A 15,837-nucleotide genomic window follows, 5' to 3' on the forward strand; every position below is an offset into this window, starting at 1 on the left:
CGCACATATTTAGTGTGTACAATTTGATGAGTTTGGACATATGCAAACAACCGTGATGCCATCACTACAATCAAGGCAACAGAAAGATCCAGTACCTCCCAGGGTTTCCTTGTGACCTTTTGGTTTTGTTCGTTTTGGTTTTGGTTTGGTAAGAACACTTACTATGAGATCTACTCTCTTACCAAATTGTGACATGCACAAGATTGTATTGTAAACTATAGGCATGATGTGTATGGCAGATCTCTAGATAGAATATATTCATCCAGCATAACTGAAACTTTATACACACTGAATAACAACTCTCCATTTCCCTGACTTCCAAGCCCCTGGAAACCACTGCTGTATTCTCTTCTTCTATGATTTTGACTATTTTAGATACCCCATACAAGTAGAATCAAACAGTATTTTTCCTTCTGAGACTGGCTTATTTCACTTAACATAATGTCCTTCTGTTTCATCCATGTTGTCACAAATGGCATGATTTCCTTCTTTTCTAAGGCTGAATAATATTCCATTGAATGTAATACCACTTTTTTTTTTTTTAATTCATTTTTAAAAGCTATTTGCACTATCTTTTCGTAGTCAATTCTACTTGCTAGTGTGCTGAGGTTCATGAAACTGGGCCACATTGTTTAAGAGTTTGGGGACCATTGCTCTAGTGGTCTGAAGCCCCAAGCTCCCTGGAGTGTCTTAATCAAAAGAAAGACATTAGTACCTATTTCCATTCAGCTGTGAGTTTTCAAAAAATTTAAGTTTTTTTTTTAAGAGTTAAATATAAACATTGACCTATTCTACAAAAAAATAGGGTCTTTGGGGGAACTGTTTGTACCTGGATTATGGTTATATATTTGTGTAACATGATTTAGTGGGGTACAGGGTCTTTGGCAGGAAGGGTAACAAATCTGACGCCATATTGGATCTGTTTCTTTCACTTTAATCTTTGTATTCTATTGCTTTTGCTACAAGGTAATCACTAAAGGGATGTTGCCTTTAGCTTAAAGTATACACAATGGCCCATCTCCAGGAACCCTGCCTCCCATGCCTGAGCTTAAGCTAAAATACCTTTGTTTAGCTCCCTGGAAACATCCTGACCTGGCCCACCTGCTGGTGGCTGCAGGAAAGAAGAAATTAACACCTCCCCTCCAGTGCATGGTGGGAACCAGGAAATATCTGCAACAACTTAAGGCCTTTTTTACTTTACCTCCCCACTTTGCTCTATAAAAGAAACTAGCATCCAAACCCAGGCGAGATGGTTCTTTGGGACACTAGTCCACCATCTTGGTCTGCTGGCTTTTGAAATAAAGTCGCTGTTCCTTGCCCCAACAACTTGTCTCTCAGTTTATTGGCCTGTCATGTGGCGAGCAGCACAAGCTTGGACTCAGTAACATCGTAACACCACCTTCAGTCTTGTACGTTTCCGATTTAGATTTGGTCAAGTCCTCAATTACAAGCCCTCCAACAATAGATGTCTTCCATTTAGATCTACATATTTTTGCATTGCAACTTTTTCAGTTACAACAGATCTTAGAGACCAAGAATTCAAACAAACTAGACTTGGAATCGGACTTTCAAATTGCTGTATTACAACAACAAACAACCTACTAAACTACATTAATGTGACAAAGATAAATAATGTGTTCGGCAGACAAGAGTTTGTCTTGATCTTCTTCTTTTAATTTTCTTCCCTTGTGTATATTTTATATGTTCATCTGTAGGTATAACACTTCATGCCTATAATTTCCAAATATATATTCATATATTAGGAATGCTTGCATGCTCAAAAACATTTATCAAAAGGGTACAGAATCAAAACTGTTTGGAGATCAGTGAACTAGATTAATGATCTCTTGCTGTCTTTTGTCAACAGATGGATCAGAAAAGTCCTTTTATTGCCATTCTTTAAAGCCAGAATTATGCTACCACATTCTCTAGGCCTGAGTCATCCTTGTTAACATTCATATCTGAGCTTGTTCATTTAACACCAGCCTTGGAAAGAACTGACAGGAAGTGTGGGTTTCATAACCATTATAACAATTCTGCCTCATGCTCTTCCTTGCCTCTGGGCTGGGCTCCAAAGCTAGAAGAGCCCGAAATTCACAGATTCAACTGAGACTCTTTCCCATGTTTCTCAGGAAGCAAACAGGGTAAGCTGGACATGGCAACACCCTTTTCTAGGCACAGAGCAAAACCCAAAGAGAGGCGTTGGCCCCCAGCACAATTGTAACATGGGGATTCAGTGATGTCTGGGTGTCAGAGGGCTCTAGAGCTGGAAGCTACCTTGGGTACCCATCATGGTGTAAGTGAAGACAGAAGGCAAAGGTCAGAATGATTCACCCAAGATTACACAGGTCGTTAGAGGCACATCCAGGACCATGACCAAGTCTTTGGATTCCACCTGGGCTCTCGGACTCTGTAATATCCCCTCAGGGTTGATGTGGGATGAGGGGACGCCAGGAGGAACATGGAGGATTGTTTCCCTCTGATGAGACACGGCCAAATAATGTCTGGTGTTCGGTGATCTCAGTCAGTGTTTTAACAGCCATCTCCCGGGCACGTGGCTCAGCACACCTGTGAGGGGTCCATCGTGAGAGGACCGTGGGGGGCTCCCACTGGGAAAGGTCCCTCTGCACAGCCCTGCCCCCGGAGAGGAGAAAGCTTACCTGCTGCTTCTTCAACGCTGGATGATGGACTCACAGCTCCAGCTCTTCTGACCATGCCTCCAGCTCCAGCACACGCCGAGCGGCTGAGGAGAAATGAGGGGGGGGATGGAACCTTGAGGAGGGCAGAGGTCTGCGGTGTGTCACCCACGGCTGTATCCTCAGTGCTAGGACGTGCCTGGCACATAGGAGGCGCTCGAGAAACTTTTGTTGAGTGAAAAAGGCCTCACGCGAGAGGGTGGGACAGGACAAGTGAGAGGACTGAGTTTTCCGCCCTGACCATGCTGGGTCTGTGGGTGGCCACAGAGGTGAGAGCTGGGAGTCCAGCCTGGAGAGTAGGTCAGGAAGGACCCAAGAGACATGCCAGTCGGCCTCCTTCTCTAACACTTTGACCTGGTCGTGAGCTGTGTTATATTGCCTGCCAGCCCAGGAGACCCCTCAGGCCCAACTGTGCCCCTTACACAACTCACGTCCTCCCTCTCAAGTCTCAGTTTTCTCGTGTACGAGGCAGAGATCAGGACCATTCCCACTCACCTCACAGGCTGTTGTGAGGACTGAATGGTAATTCACCATCCAGTGCTTCAGTCACTGTGAACCCCTCTGCACATGCGCGCTGGCGTTAGAGAGAAGGGGCCACCGGTGGGCTTTGCCCCAGAGCACGTTTCTGCTCATCTTCAGGTGAAGGGGAGGCACTTGAACTGGTCCAGAGGAAGAGCCCTTTCCAGCCAGCCTCTGTGCCCAGGTTTAACCTCAGTCATGAGGACCAGCCGCCGTGGGCACGGCTCCATTTCCCACCTCCACACGGAGCATCAGGACTCCTGAGCTCTTTAAGAAGGACCACGTTGACGCCGACTGGTAGATGGGGTGCACCTGTGGGTTTGAGGCCTTTGGCCGAAGCTTACTTTTTTTCTCTGAAGAGTTACAAACGTCTTCTCAGGACACAGGAAATGCTGTGTCTTGAAGCTTGCAGCTTTCCCAGGGCAGTTCGCAAAAGCTTTGGTATTTTGTACTACATTCTTACAGCAAACAAAAGATTTTAAAGACATTACTTGGACGCATGTCGTTTTGAGAACATCTTGGTTCTTTCCAGCGTCCGGGGGCTCTGTCCGCACACTGCCTCTCCCTCAGCATGTGGACTTGGGTCATGAACCACAGTCCAGCCTCACCCTCTCTCTCCGGTCAGCACGGGTGGCTGAGTGGTCCCCAGTGTGCTGACAGAGGGACGATGCCGTGGGGTGCGCCCTGCGGTCCCCACGTCCTGGTAGTCACGGCCATGGGTAGTCCTCACTTCTAGTGAACAGAATACGGCAGAAGCAGCGGGGCACCATTTCCAAGATTAGGTTATGAACAGATTGTGGTTTCCATGCTGGGTACTTTCGTGTTCTCTCACTGCCTGTCTCTCCCTGTAGCATCACTCACATGGTCAGCAGTCCTAGAAGAGGCCCACATGTATGGCCAGGAATAAAGCCTTCGGTCCACGAGGGCACCTTTTCACCGGCGATCCTGGTGCAGTTGGCCTAGACATCAGTATTTCTGAAATGCTCCCAAGGGGATTCGAGCGTGCAGGCAGGCGTGAGAACCAGTGGCAGAAGCTGCTTCGAGCCCCGTCCAGGGATCCGCGGCAGCGGCACCACCTGGGAGCTTGTTAGAAACGCAGCAGCTCTGGCCTCACCGCGGACCTGCTGACTCAGAATCTGCATTTTAGCAAGATCCCCGGGAGAAGGAGTGGGAAGCCCTGGGATGCAGCTACTGGGGCAGTGGCAGCCTGGGGACTGTTTGCCGGGGGCACAGCTGAGGGAGCAGGGCTCCCCTTTAGGGCAGCCTGACTCACCTGAGCCAGAGGTGATGCGAAGTCCTCCCCACTCGCGGTGCCCTCGAGACATTCCTTCACCGTAGGGATTACCATCCAGATACAAGACAATTTGTTTAAAAGACTCAACCCGGAGTAAGCTTTCTCTCCTCCCCCCGGGGGGGGGGGGGCCCTGTGACAAGCACCTTGTGCTAGGTGGGTACAAAAGTCAGCTGTTTTCCATGTTCTTGCTGGGGAACAGCTGGCCCTCATTAGAGGGGTCGGTCAGGATGCTCTTCCGCATGATTACAGCCAGGTTGGCTGGCGGCTTAGCATCCCATGTGTTTTTCTCCATGAGCTGATATAAAACAGCCCGACTCAGCAAGGCCCACAGAAATGAATCCTGATGCCCTCAAGACAAATATCATGTTGAAGCGAAAACAGTGTTATAGGGAGGGGGAAGAAGTGGCCTGAGATGTAGGAAAGAGAAAAAGGGTTCATAAGTTGACCAAGAACTGCGTTTCTCTGGCCCACTAAGTCTTTCTGGACAGAGTCTGTGCTTGCTGGTGGAAACATATTAGGAAGATGAGCTCATGATAAACACAGTTCCTCCCAGGAGAGGCTGGAAGAGAACCAGAGATCTGAGACACTGTCTTGAAAACAAATCAGCAGTTTTGAAGGTGATCTGGAGGAGAAGAGCAGATGACAAGGAAGCCTGCATGTCAGGGATGAAACTGTGCGTATGAACAGAACTTTCCAGAGATATTAATCAGAGCAAGAGAAGAGACTAACTTAAAACAAAACACAAAACAAAAACCCGGCAGGTATTATGACTACTGTCTGCATCTCTGATTCTAGATCAAATCCAGCTTCTGTGACATTTCTCCTGAGACATGGAACAACAGAACAGCAGAAAAGACATGGGCTGATAACACAGTAATGTCTGGGTTCTCTCTGCCATTCCTCATTTATTGAACTATGTTTAAGGCTAGGCCGAGCTGCTAAGAGAAATTTCTCTTGGAGATGTAGAATGGAGTTTAGGAATAGTGACGTCCCAAAATGTTAACTGATTCGATTGTGTCATTCAACTCAGTAATTATCAGTGGCCCCCAGTTACTTACTAAGTAAATGAAGTCCAGATTGTGTAGTTTGGAATTCATAAAATTCCAAACTACATAAAATTACGAGAGGCAATACAGTGGGATGACCTTCGGTGTTGGTCCAGCTGAGTCTGAAACTCTGCTGCCAGTGGGTAAATCATTGAATCTTTCTGAACCCATTTAGGCAATAAGGGCACCTTCCTTGTTGAGCTAATGGTTAAATGAAACATTGACTGGAATTCACTTAGCACAGTACCTAGAACACAGCAAACGGCTAATCCATGACATGATTAGTAGTAGTAGTAATCACTGCTGATAATAATAAGGCTATGGTTCTTTTCTGGGTGGACAGTTCTGTATCTACGCAGGAAGGCTTTTGTTTAATTCTTGGCTCCCTGAATGTGTTACAGCCAATGATAGATAATCCCAAGAGAATGTGTCAGACCAAAATTTATCTGAAAAATATAAGAAATGTGGGGTGAATTTCAATGCCTGTTGAACATTGTTTGAGCCCCAGTGAGGTTCGGTGAATGTCTGCAGGATAGAGGTGCTGGCCTGGTCACTGTGACTGGAGCTCAGTCAAAAGTTTAAGTTTGACCTTAACATTTCAACTCTAAGGCCCTGATAAATCCCAGCTTTCGATTAGGAGCAGTTTTACACTTCTGTGCATTTGCTTTGGCTACATTTTCGGTCACAGTGGGGGAGACCTCTCTTTAATGAATCCTCACAAATAGTTTTCAGAAGTGGTTAGCTTACTAAAGTTCTTTTGTTCCGTAAAGTCTGCATTAACAGTGTCTCCTATGCACCCACTGAATGATCCCTTTGTTATGATATCCTTCCTAACTAGGGTCTGGGTTGAGAGAAGCCATGTCAGCTAAGAAAGGACTAGTCATCAGGTATCATGTATTTCTTTGGGCCTCACTTATTTCCACTAAGGCCCATGCTGTTTTCACTTGATATTGGCTGTGTGGGATAGCGTTAATTCTACATTTCTACAACCCACGTCCAATTCATTTTTCCCCTCTACACAACAACTTACTATTTGGATTGGAGGAATTGTCTGGTGATCAGATCTAATCCCCACAATATATTTGATGAGCTATGAGCTGTAAGCACCCCCCAACCAAAAAAAAAAAAAAAAAAAAGACACTATTCACTCTTCTGATTGAAACGGACAGGACCCTATGGTCCTTGTCCCCCATGTCCTCTGCCTGCATTTTGTTTGTGGAAAAACTTTTGCCAAAAAATAAGTTTAATCACAGAAGTGAGAAAATGCAGAAACAAAGGAAAACAATCAAAGGAGACCAACTAATAATAGTTTAGTCATTAAGCAAAGTCAAGGACCTTTGGTTCCTCCTCAAGGGCTGTATTCTGAGCCATATCCTGTGAGCTGTCTTGTAGATACTGAAAGCCCCACCAGGTGGAAGAAGTTAACTACATGATTACCAGACTGTAGCCATGACGTAAGCTGCCACAGTTCTGAGAACTGGACGCAAGAAATGGGAACAAACTGACCTTGGAACTGAAGACTAAGTGTACTTAAAACAATCAAGATGACACTGGTCAGACCACCGATGACCAATTTCAAGATGACGGTCAGAGCTGACTGTGCTGTTTCTACACGTAGCCCCCTCCCTCTGCCTGTAAAAGCTCTTGCCCCCCGACTGTCCGGGGCGGGGAGGTGGGGGAGTCGGCCTTTGGACAGGTGTCCCCTCCCCCCGCAACCCGGGTGCCAGCATCCAAAACCAAGCAAACTGTTCTTTGCACCAACCTTGCCTCTTTATCGGCTTTTCAGCGATGAGCAGCTGGACCCCACTTTTGGTAACGTGATCAGCAAAGAATCTTCCTTTGGACATTGAGAATTCCAAGGCGGTGCTGAGAATGGACGTGTGTGGGCGAGTGCTACTCAGAGACGTTTTCCTGGAAGTCAGTGTTGGCTTTTCCTCCAAACAACTCAAGAATACCTAGTTAACATGATCTGGGTTTCTGGGCCTGCCTCTAGCCACCTTCTGCAGTGGCAAGGAAAAGGGGGGGGAGCCTGAGCGCCCACCACAAATCTCAATGCCACGATGTGCATGCCCTGCCCCCATCCCTGGCATCCCTGCCCATCGGGCTGGTGACAAAGTATTTAGGGGACTTTATGAGTTTCCAGGGGCTCAATTCAAACTCCTTCCTTCAAATCCAAACTTCAGAGAGAGGAGGAAAGAGAGAGCTGTTGAAACACCCCAGTCCTGCTTCTTATGGAGGAAACAAACCACGTACATCTGAAGGTGATTAATTCTTTATTGGAGGAAAACAAGAAGTCATCAATCTCGTTGTCATTATGATAGAAATCTTGATATGTGTACATGATTGTCAAGGCAGAGAATCATTTGCTACACAGGCCCGTTAACAATTTTGCAGTGCCGCAAACCTATGTGGGGTAAATTTCTTGCAGAGTTTATTACATGCGTGGAATAAATGCACAGTTTCCCTTCTTTTGGACAAGCATGGTTTTATGGAAAAATCGAACCAATTGCAAGCCTGGTAATAACAGACACAGGGACATTCCTGGGTTCGACGTCATAAGCTTTTGGAAAACGTGCTCACTGTTGGGAGAGCTGCAAGAAGGACTATGACATTATGTGTGGTGACCAGAGCCGATTTAGAAATTGTTCCAAATTTTATGCTGGACAGAATGTACCTTTCATGTCTTCCAACCTGATCGTGGGGCTGAGAGAAACGTCCTCTGAAACATGCCGCCTGTCTTGCAAAACAAAGATGCTGCTGCAAGGTTGCAGCATTTTTGTCGCTGTCAAAATGGTTTTGTTTTTGTAAAATGTCCAAACCGCTGCCAGTCCTGCCCCAGCGCTCCTCCTCCCTCAAGTGCAAGGCTACCATGAGGGCCCAGGAACCTCAGTCTGTCCAGATTAAGGTTTTCCTTTGAGAAGTAATTTATCTAGTGTTTGGGGCTTTTGAGTCCCTGGTCATATCTTATCCCTATGACTGAAGCCTCAAACACTCCTTTCATTTTCTTTTTTCCTGTCCATAAGAAAATAAAATCACCTTGAAGTCAAATAAGTTGGTAAATCATCAGAAGACATAATCATCGTATGAGAAGTTTTCTGGAGACCAAAAGATTAAAAATGGATGTGGCGAATGCAGAAGCGGCATTGGTACAAAGGGGGAAATGCAATAGTTAGTCCCTTTGGTGTAGAGAGATTCAGACACCGAGAAGCCATTCCACACTTTGTCCACGAAACCAGACCTGGCAGCCACATGCTGTGGGGTTGGCTGCCAAATGCACAGCCTTTGGATTTGCAGAAGCAGAGGCCCCCGGAGCCACAAGCCCAGCTGCTCCTGCTGCAGGTGGCAGGGAAGGCGGGAAGGGCTGATGTTCCTTGCTGTCTGATTCGGCGCAGAGCAGGAGGCGGGCCAGGCCGTGGCCAGCATGCAGGGCCCACTTCACGGTGGGGCTGGGCTCCTGTGCCCACGCCCAGGCTGCAGATCACGATGCACTGGGACCACAACGGAGGCTGGGGCTGAACGGGGCTTGGGCCTCTATCTTCCTCTTTCTCCTCCCTGCCTGCTGTCCAGTGTAGACGTTTCCAAGCTGTCTCATCTGCAGACTAGTTTTCTTGGCATCTCTGTGAATTAAGTTCCCCTTTTAGAAATCTGCCCAATTCACCTTTCCTATCGCAACATTTTCAGTTCTGAAAACCAAAGGATTGGAACACTCTTTGGCCAATGTCAGGTACACCTGAAGCCCCAACCTACGACCAGCCCCCTGCCCCCCGCAAAGAGTGGTGGGTTACATACAGGTATATACATTTTTCTTTAAACAAACTGAACAGTGTTTGGTCTGGAATGTGTTTAAGGAAAAAAAGGCCAACTCTGCAGAGTGTGAGTGGACAGAACGGGAAGCAGTATTGTTTCAGAAGAACATGCAAAGGTTTCGTGCATCGGTTGAATCGGAGGACTTTCATTCCTTTTGCCAGAAGTGACTGTGCAACCCTGGGAAAGAGTACATCTTATTTCTGTTTATGGAAATGGGAGGAGCTGCCCTTTGCTGCACCCTGCTGTTCCTTCTCACATCCAGAGGAAACCCAGCAGTGAGCTTGTGGAAATCATATGAAGTCAAGAAGTCATGAGTGTTGCAGGCAAAGCACAGAGGCCATACCCTCCTTCTCCTGCCCTCAGCCCTGGAGCGATGGTTCCAGGGTGGCTTCTCCAGGGTGAAGAATCAACACCAGCCCAGGCTCTGGGTGGGCCAGGGGGCCACGGTGGCCAAAGCCTTACAATACGGAGTTATCTCCACTGGGATACGGTCTTTTCTTTCTGTTTAAAATTGCTCACAAAATGTCAAACCCCAGGGCGTTCATCAGATTAAGCTGTCACTCCTCCAGAGAGAGGGTCAATCCCCCTTTTCAGGAGGGGTCCCTCCCTTGGGTTCCCTCCCTCTGTCCCTGGTGTTTTTGGCCTTCGTTCTAAAGGGGGGAGGTCCCCCTCTCCCAGTCACAATTCACCCAGGATCTGCTGGACACCAAGGGGGACAAATGAACAGGATGAGGTTAGTGATGGGCAGGTAAACTGAGTCTGGGGGTCAAATGCCAAATGCCTTTCTTCACCAGCTCATGCTCCCTAAGTGCCAGAGCCTTGCCTGGTTAACCCCAAGCCTGACTGCCCAGTTCCCTGGATGCTATGCTAAGAGCTGGCTGGAGAGCTGGGACCTTCTCAAAGGTCTGTTGGGGCCACATGCGGGCGCACGCTCTCTGTTTCAGACAAATGCTAGTCTCCCTGATGGCCTCACGGATGAGATGAAGATCAGAGAAGCGAAGGGGGACAGACAGGCAGCTGAGGGCAAGACCATTTGAGGACACTCTTTCAAATGACAAAAAGAGTCCACTTGCTCTGAGGAGGTGAAGAGACCAAACTGGGCGGCGGGGTGGTTGGAAGGCAGACTGTGATGAGGTCCATGGTCCACCATTAGCCTCAGCTGCACACACTGGCCTCCAGGGGGTGTGTAAGCTGGGGGCCCGTATGAAATGCTCAGCTTCGTCGGTGGAGTTTGACATCAGTGAGGGTCCTAGGACTTTGCCACTCCACTTGGCAGGCGTTACCAAAAGGCACATTCTGAGCTCTCTTCCCATGTTGTCATAAAGTGTAAATAATACTAAATACGGTTGAAAGAGAACCTCCATTCTTTTACCACTAAGGCTCTCGCAACAGAGCAGAAGTTCTACGTGGGAGTTATCAGTATTTTCTCCTCCTCCTAAAACAATGGGAATACACGCATCCAGACAGTAGAGACTCACTTGATGTCAAGTTCAACAGAGTCTACTTTTGGGCTGAAACAGTCACCATCTCCTGACGTGTTACAGGCCAACCGTGGCCAAGAGCAGACCCCCAACTGCAAAGAGGGGGTCCGGCCCATCTCTCAGCTCTTCTGCACTTTCCAGGTAAGACATACTTTCAAACTAATTGCACAGAACATGCACCCCACACATCAGCTCCAGAAAATAATTTATCATCAATAAATTTGGCTTCAGATGTTGCTTTCCAAGTGCAAATGACTGCATATAGCACACAGTACAAGGAGCTGATAACTATTCAGGCAGACGTTCTAAGTATCAAAGTCAGGCAAATTATCACCCCTCCCCCATAACATCTAGTTCCTTGTTTTCTTTTTTTTTGTTTTTCGTTTTTGTTTTTTTTGGCCACGCCACGAGGCACGTGGGATCTTAGTTCCCCGACCAGGGATCGAACCCATGCCCCCTGCACTGGAAGCACAGAGTCTTTACCACTGGACTGCCAGGGAATTCCCTAATTCCTTGTTTTCTTATACTGTCGAAACTGGAATCTTCCATTACGCTTGTTGGTAAGCAACATTCAAATAAACCCCTGGGAGAGATGCCTCAGTTTTCTGCTATTGTTTATAATATTCTTGCTACTGTCCTCCAACTCACGCACCACTTGCTTCTTAACCGGGTCTACTGTCGTTTTTATTTCCAGGCTTTTTACAAATTTTGAAGAGTAATAGCTTGATTTTCACTCTGGATGCTGAGGTGGCAGACGCCAAGCGGGAACCCTGTCAAGGGGCCAAGTGCCTACGACACAGTGGACACGGGGTAGACCAGATGTCTGTCTTTCTGGCTGCTCTCCTGCACTGCCCTCCTAAAGGAAGCAGAATGGAGTGCTGAGCCTCATAACACTGTGTGTGTGATGCAGGGCATCACTGAACATTCGGCCTGGACCTAGGCCAAGGTGCAGAAGTGACAAAGATGGCATGGCCTACAGGATCCACTGTGTCTGTTCAACTGTGGGAGCAGGGCATGAGGACAACAGCCGGGAAAGTCACTGGACCATCAGGCAGATGAACAGGGACCCACTGCGGGCTCGAGGCTGACTGTGCGATGCAGACTCAAGGTATCACATGGGCACAAGGGCCGAGGGGGGGGGCTTCTGCAAAGTGGGCATTTGGAGCCACCTGCTCGCCTCTTCAAGACAGCATCCTTGACGCCTCCTGGAGAAGCGCTTTTCCCTGGGTTTCATGCTGTGATCGCTCTATCCCGCACACCGATCCACCACGTGGGTGAACAATGTGGCCCAGTGGTCCCCGGACGTTGCTGGTTTGAAAGTCCTACATCCCAGGAAATCCTTCAGTCCTGGGCAAACTGGGACCTTTGGTGACCCCACCATCACAGGTCTTTGGTTTGGGGATTCCCTTGGTCAGAAGGATGGCTTTCAGCGCTGGCTGGGCCTGGCTGGGGTGGTCTCTGGCCATCACTGCAGTGGCCACTGTCCTGCTTGCTGGGAAGGTCACCTCTCCTTAACCACCCGAGATAAATGGAGTCTTTTCCAAGGCCCTTTCCCTCTCCTCCCTTCTGGATCAGCCTCTAAGAACAGCGTAAACATTTGCAGAAACAACTGGTGTAAGCTGGAGGCCATTTTCAGTTGTAAGATTAGAAATGCATTTTTAAAAAACAGAGAGATTAATTTTAAAACTGCATAGCTGAGAGCAGGGCTTCCACGCCGTCACTCCCCTCGTGAGAAACGAGAGCTGTGTGGGAAATTCACTCCAAACAAAATGGCATCGTGCTCCTTTGGCCACCGAGGCTCTTAAATCTTTGCTGGGGGAGCGGGGGCCATCTCCTTCACAGCAAGTCTAGCCTTTCGTCTTGGGAGAGCAGGCTTCTTCATTTCTGACCGCTGACGGCAAGAGGCCCCAGGGTCTCCAGCTGGAGAGGGCTTTGCTGGAGGAGCTGCCAGGCAAGGTTTTCTGCAGGTTCCCTCCCACGGTGCCCGCACCCCCGGGGAGAAGACAGGCTGCAGAAGGGCTGAGTTGTCTTCTCAGAAAACTGCCCCTCCGAGGAAGAAGGGGAGAGAAGGAGAAGGAACTGAAGTAAAGTGCACTCTTCACCTCGGAGACAGATTCTTGATCGATCCTCTTATTAGAATTTTAAAAAGTACTTTTAAATTCCCTTCGGAAGAAAAAAAAATCTCTTAAAGGTTAACATAAAATTCTACTACTTACAAGCAAAAGGTACAGGGCACGGAAGTAAGAAGTATAGCTCAAAAGGACATATTTCTTAAAAGGAAAAAAAAAAACCCTAATGCACAATATTTACCGATACTTAAATAATCCAGTTGAAACCTTTTTTTGTTATGAATGAAAAAATACAACATAGACGGTTACCTCTACTGAGAAGATCGGAAACGACAGGGCTTAGGGAGAGGAACTAAGAAAGTCCGTTCTGTTAGAGCTTTGCGAGATTCGTATGTACAGCACCAGATCCTATTAAATCAGCTCCCTTGAGTCAGTACAGTTTGTGAGAAATGAACACTTCAGAATTGCAGTATAAAATATGGCCGTAAAAAACTTCTGTCTTCCAGTCCTGTGCAGGGAGGTGCACCGTGCAGGGTGGGATCGCTCTGGAGTGGCTGGTGGCGCTGGGGGCCCCCGGGGGCCCCCTCCCCTGGCCTCACCCCCTGGGCCCCACCTGTAGGGCCGGTCACTTGCTTCCAGAGTGCACTGTCGTCACAGTGGTGGGCCTCGGTCTCCGATCCGCTCCCACTCCTGAGACCCCTGATGAAGAGGACATGAAACTACAGAGCGTGGAGGGTGCCAGACCTGCAGGGGGACAGCGGACACAAGAAGTGCAAAGCGTCAGAAGGATCTACTCACTCCCTCTTCCCGCTGCAAGGGTTTGTGGCGGGGGACAAACTTTTATGCACTTGACTCCAAATTTTTCCCTACCCACAGGAAAACATTTGCAATGTATCCAAATTCTTCTTAGACCCAGGTCTTCCCTCCTTGTTTCATTATAATAATGACAACTGCTTTGTACTTGGATACAACATGGTTTAGCCACCATAGTATGATAGGTTCCATTTACTGAACACTTAACTACATACTAGGCATTGGGCTAGGTATTGAATATATACCGTCCTTATAAGAACTGTTTATTTCTTACAAGGGCGCTGAGAAGCAGGGATTTTAAGAGTGAATAAAGAATGTGATACCCCCTTCTGACCCCAGCTTGGTGTGTGGTCTGGACTCTTGGCCAAGAAGTGTTTGTGACATAGGGCACATTGAAACGGGGCTGCTGATTGAGTCCTGTGTGAACCCGGCAGCCCCCTGGCCTAGAAAAACTCCTCACGGGCTGCACCTCCGATGCTCCCCAGGCAAATGTGCTGGCCTCAGAATGTTCTCACGTGGGGATGATCTTCCCGGCTGCCGCAGTACACCCCTCACCCCCGTCACCGTGAACTCTGTGGGCTCGAACATGGGGATAGCCATAAAGTAAAGCACTAAGACGGCTTTGCTGTCAGAGCCACTGTCTGAATCTTCAAGTAAACGATAGATTGTGGGGTTTCCTCTGACCAGAGGGTGGAAAGGATTTGCCCTGAGACGTAAATGTGGGTCTAAAGCAGCGTGCAGTTCTGTCAGGGGACGCTCATGGTGATTTCCCGGGAAAACTTAAGGGCTGGACATTCCGGAATGAGGTGGGAGGGCTATTTAAAGAGGAAGGGAACCTTTTTTGAGGCAAACAGGTAGGAGCCGTGATGCTGAGAGTGAGACCAAACTGAAGGGTCTCAATGGTTACGGAAATGGAGGCCTACAGGGACGATCAAGGCAACTGCTCTGCAGTGCAGAGGAGCCCGTGGGACGGCCTAGCATGAGATTAAGAGAAATACACAGAGCGGGGAGCGGGAGAGAAAAATAAGGAGGGTGTGAGTGTGTCCCCCGTGACGTACTATCCCACGCACAGATGAAGGACAACGAAACATTAGTACTATTGCTTTGATCCCAAAGCCAACGCACTTCGTATAAATTAGCTCAAATGATTATCAGAAAAAAAAAAAATGAAAATACATTTTAAAAGTCAATGAGATCAGACTGTCATATGAGTCTCTGCCATCCCTTCCTCAGTCCCTAAGGGTGATGCCCAATGAGAAGCAAATCAGAACATAAGGAGATGGATCAGAAAGTGTCGGGCTTTTGTCCACACACACGTGGCTGTGTGGGACTTGAGCGTCAGATTTCTTATAAATGGAAACAACAGTAGCTACGGTTGTAGAAATATGAAATAACTAAATTTGAAAAAATATTTAAAAAATAGTGAATAGGATTGTTGGGAGTATTAAATAAGATCAAGTATTAACAGACCCCGACAGACAGTAGCTACTCAGTAGACGAGAGTTCCCCCCCTCTCCCCACTAGATTTGTCTCAAACGCCAGTTGGAAAGTTCTGTTTTTGCTACATACGCACAATCTTTTTGGCTGGCCAGACTGAGGCTGCTCGAAACACTTGCATTTGAACTGTCCAGGCTGCTGCCAAGATGCAGTTTTCTCATATGTCTCACAACAGCCGTGGCATTAAACGCTTGCTGAAATTTAAGAAAGGGGAAAAGCAGACAAAATATTCCAGTTAATTAGAAAAGACCGAGACTGTCTCCTATCATTTATCCTGTTACCCTAAGCAGTTCAAACTTCTGAAAACGGTCTCATGATCCACCAGAAAGGAAACTGATGTTGCCTCTTCTTCCAAAAGTACATTCATCATTTGACCCTCTCCCCCCCAAGAAAATATATTTTGGAGGTGAAAAGAGTATTTTTCTTCTGACATTAATACCGTAGAATATAGAGTAAACGTAAGCCAATTCTCTCCATAATTTAAGAGAATGACTTCTAGAACAAAAGGTGTATTATAATAATAGAGTACCTTAAAATATATTTTAAGAGTTTTAATTTTCTGATTATTGGTGTTTTGTCCTAAATAATAGCATTTCCTGTGAAGAAAGTAGGTCA

At 47.4% G+C, this 15,837-nt stretch overlaps 1 protein-coding gene across 3 annotated transcripts in view; it reads right to left on the reverse strand.

Moving 5' to 3' along the window:
• Window positions 1–13,148: 13,148 nt before the first annotated feature.
• The window catches only part of CAMK1D (calcium/calmodulin dependent protein kinase ID), a 405,430-nt gene continuing 402,741 nt past the window's right edge, over window positions 13,149–15,837 (reverse strand). For 2 of the 3 annotated variants that reach the window (XM_059915320.1, XM_059915319.1), the window contains exons 10-11: window positions 15,299–15,416; window positions 13,149–13,656 (exon numbers count right to left, since the gene is read on the reverse strand). In XM_059915320.1, the coding sequence (XP_059771303.1) occupies window positions 13,538–13,656; window positions 15,299–15,416 (237 nt within the window). In that variant the 3' untranslated portion in view covers window positions 13,149–13,537. Of the gene's footprint in view, window positions 13,657–15,294; window positions 15,417–15,837 lie in introns of all 3 variants that reach the window. The other variant, XM_059915321.1, reaches the window with a different exon arrangement.

Source organism: Balaenoptera ricei, chromosome 2, assembly GCF_028023285.1.
Source record: "Balaenoptera ricei isolate mBalRic1 chromosome 2, mBalRic1.hap2, whole genome shotgun sequence".
Taxonomy (NCBI): domain Eukaryota; kingdom Metazoa; phylum Chordata; class Mammalia; order Artiodactyla; family Balaenopteridae; genus Balaenoptera; species Balaenoptera ricei.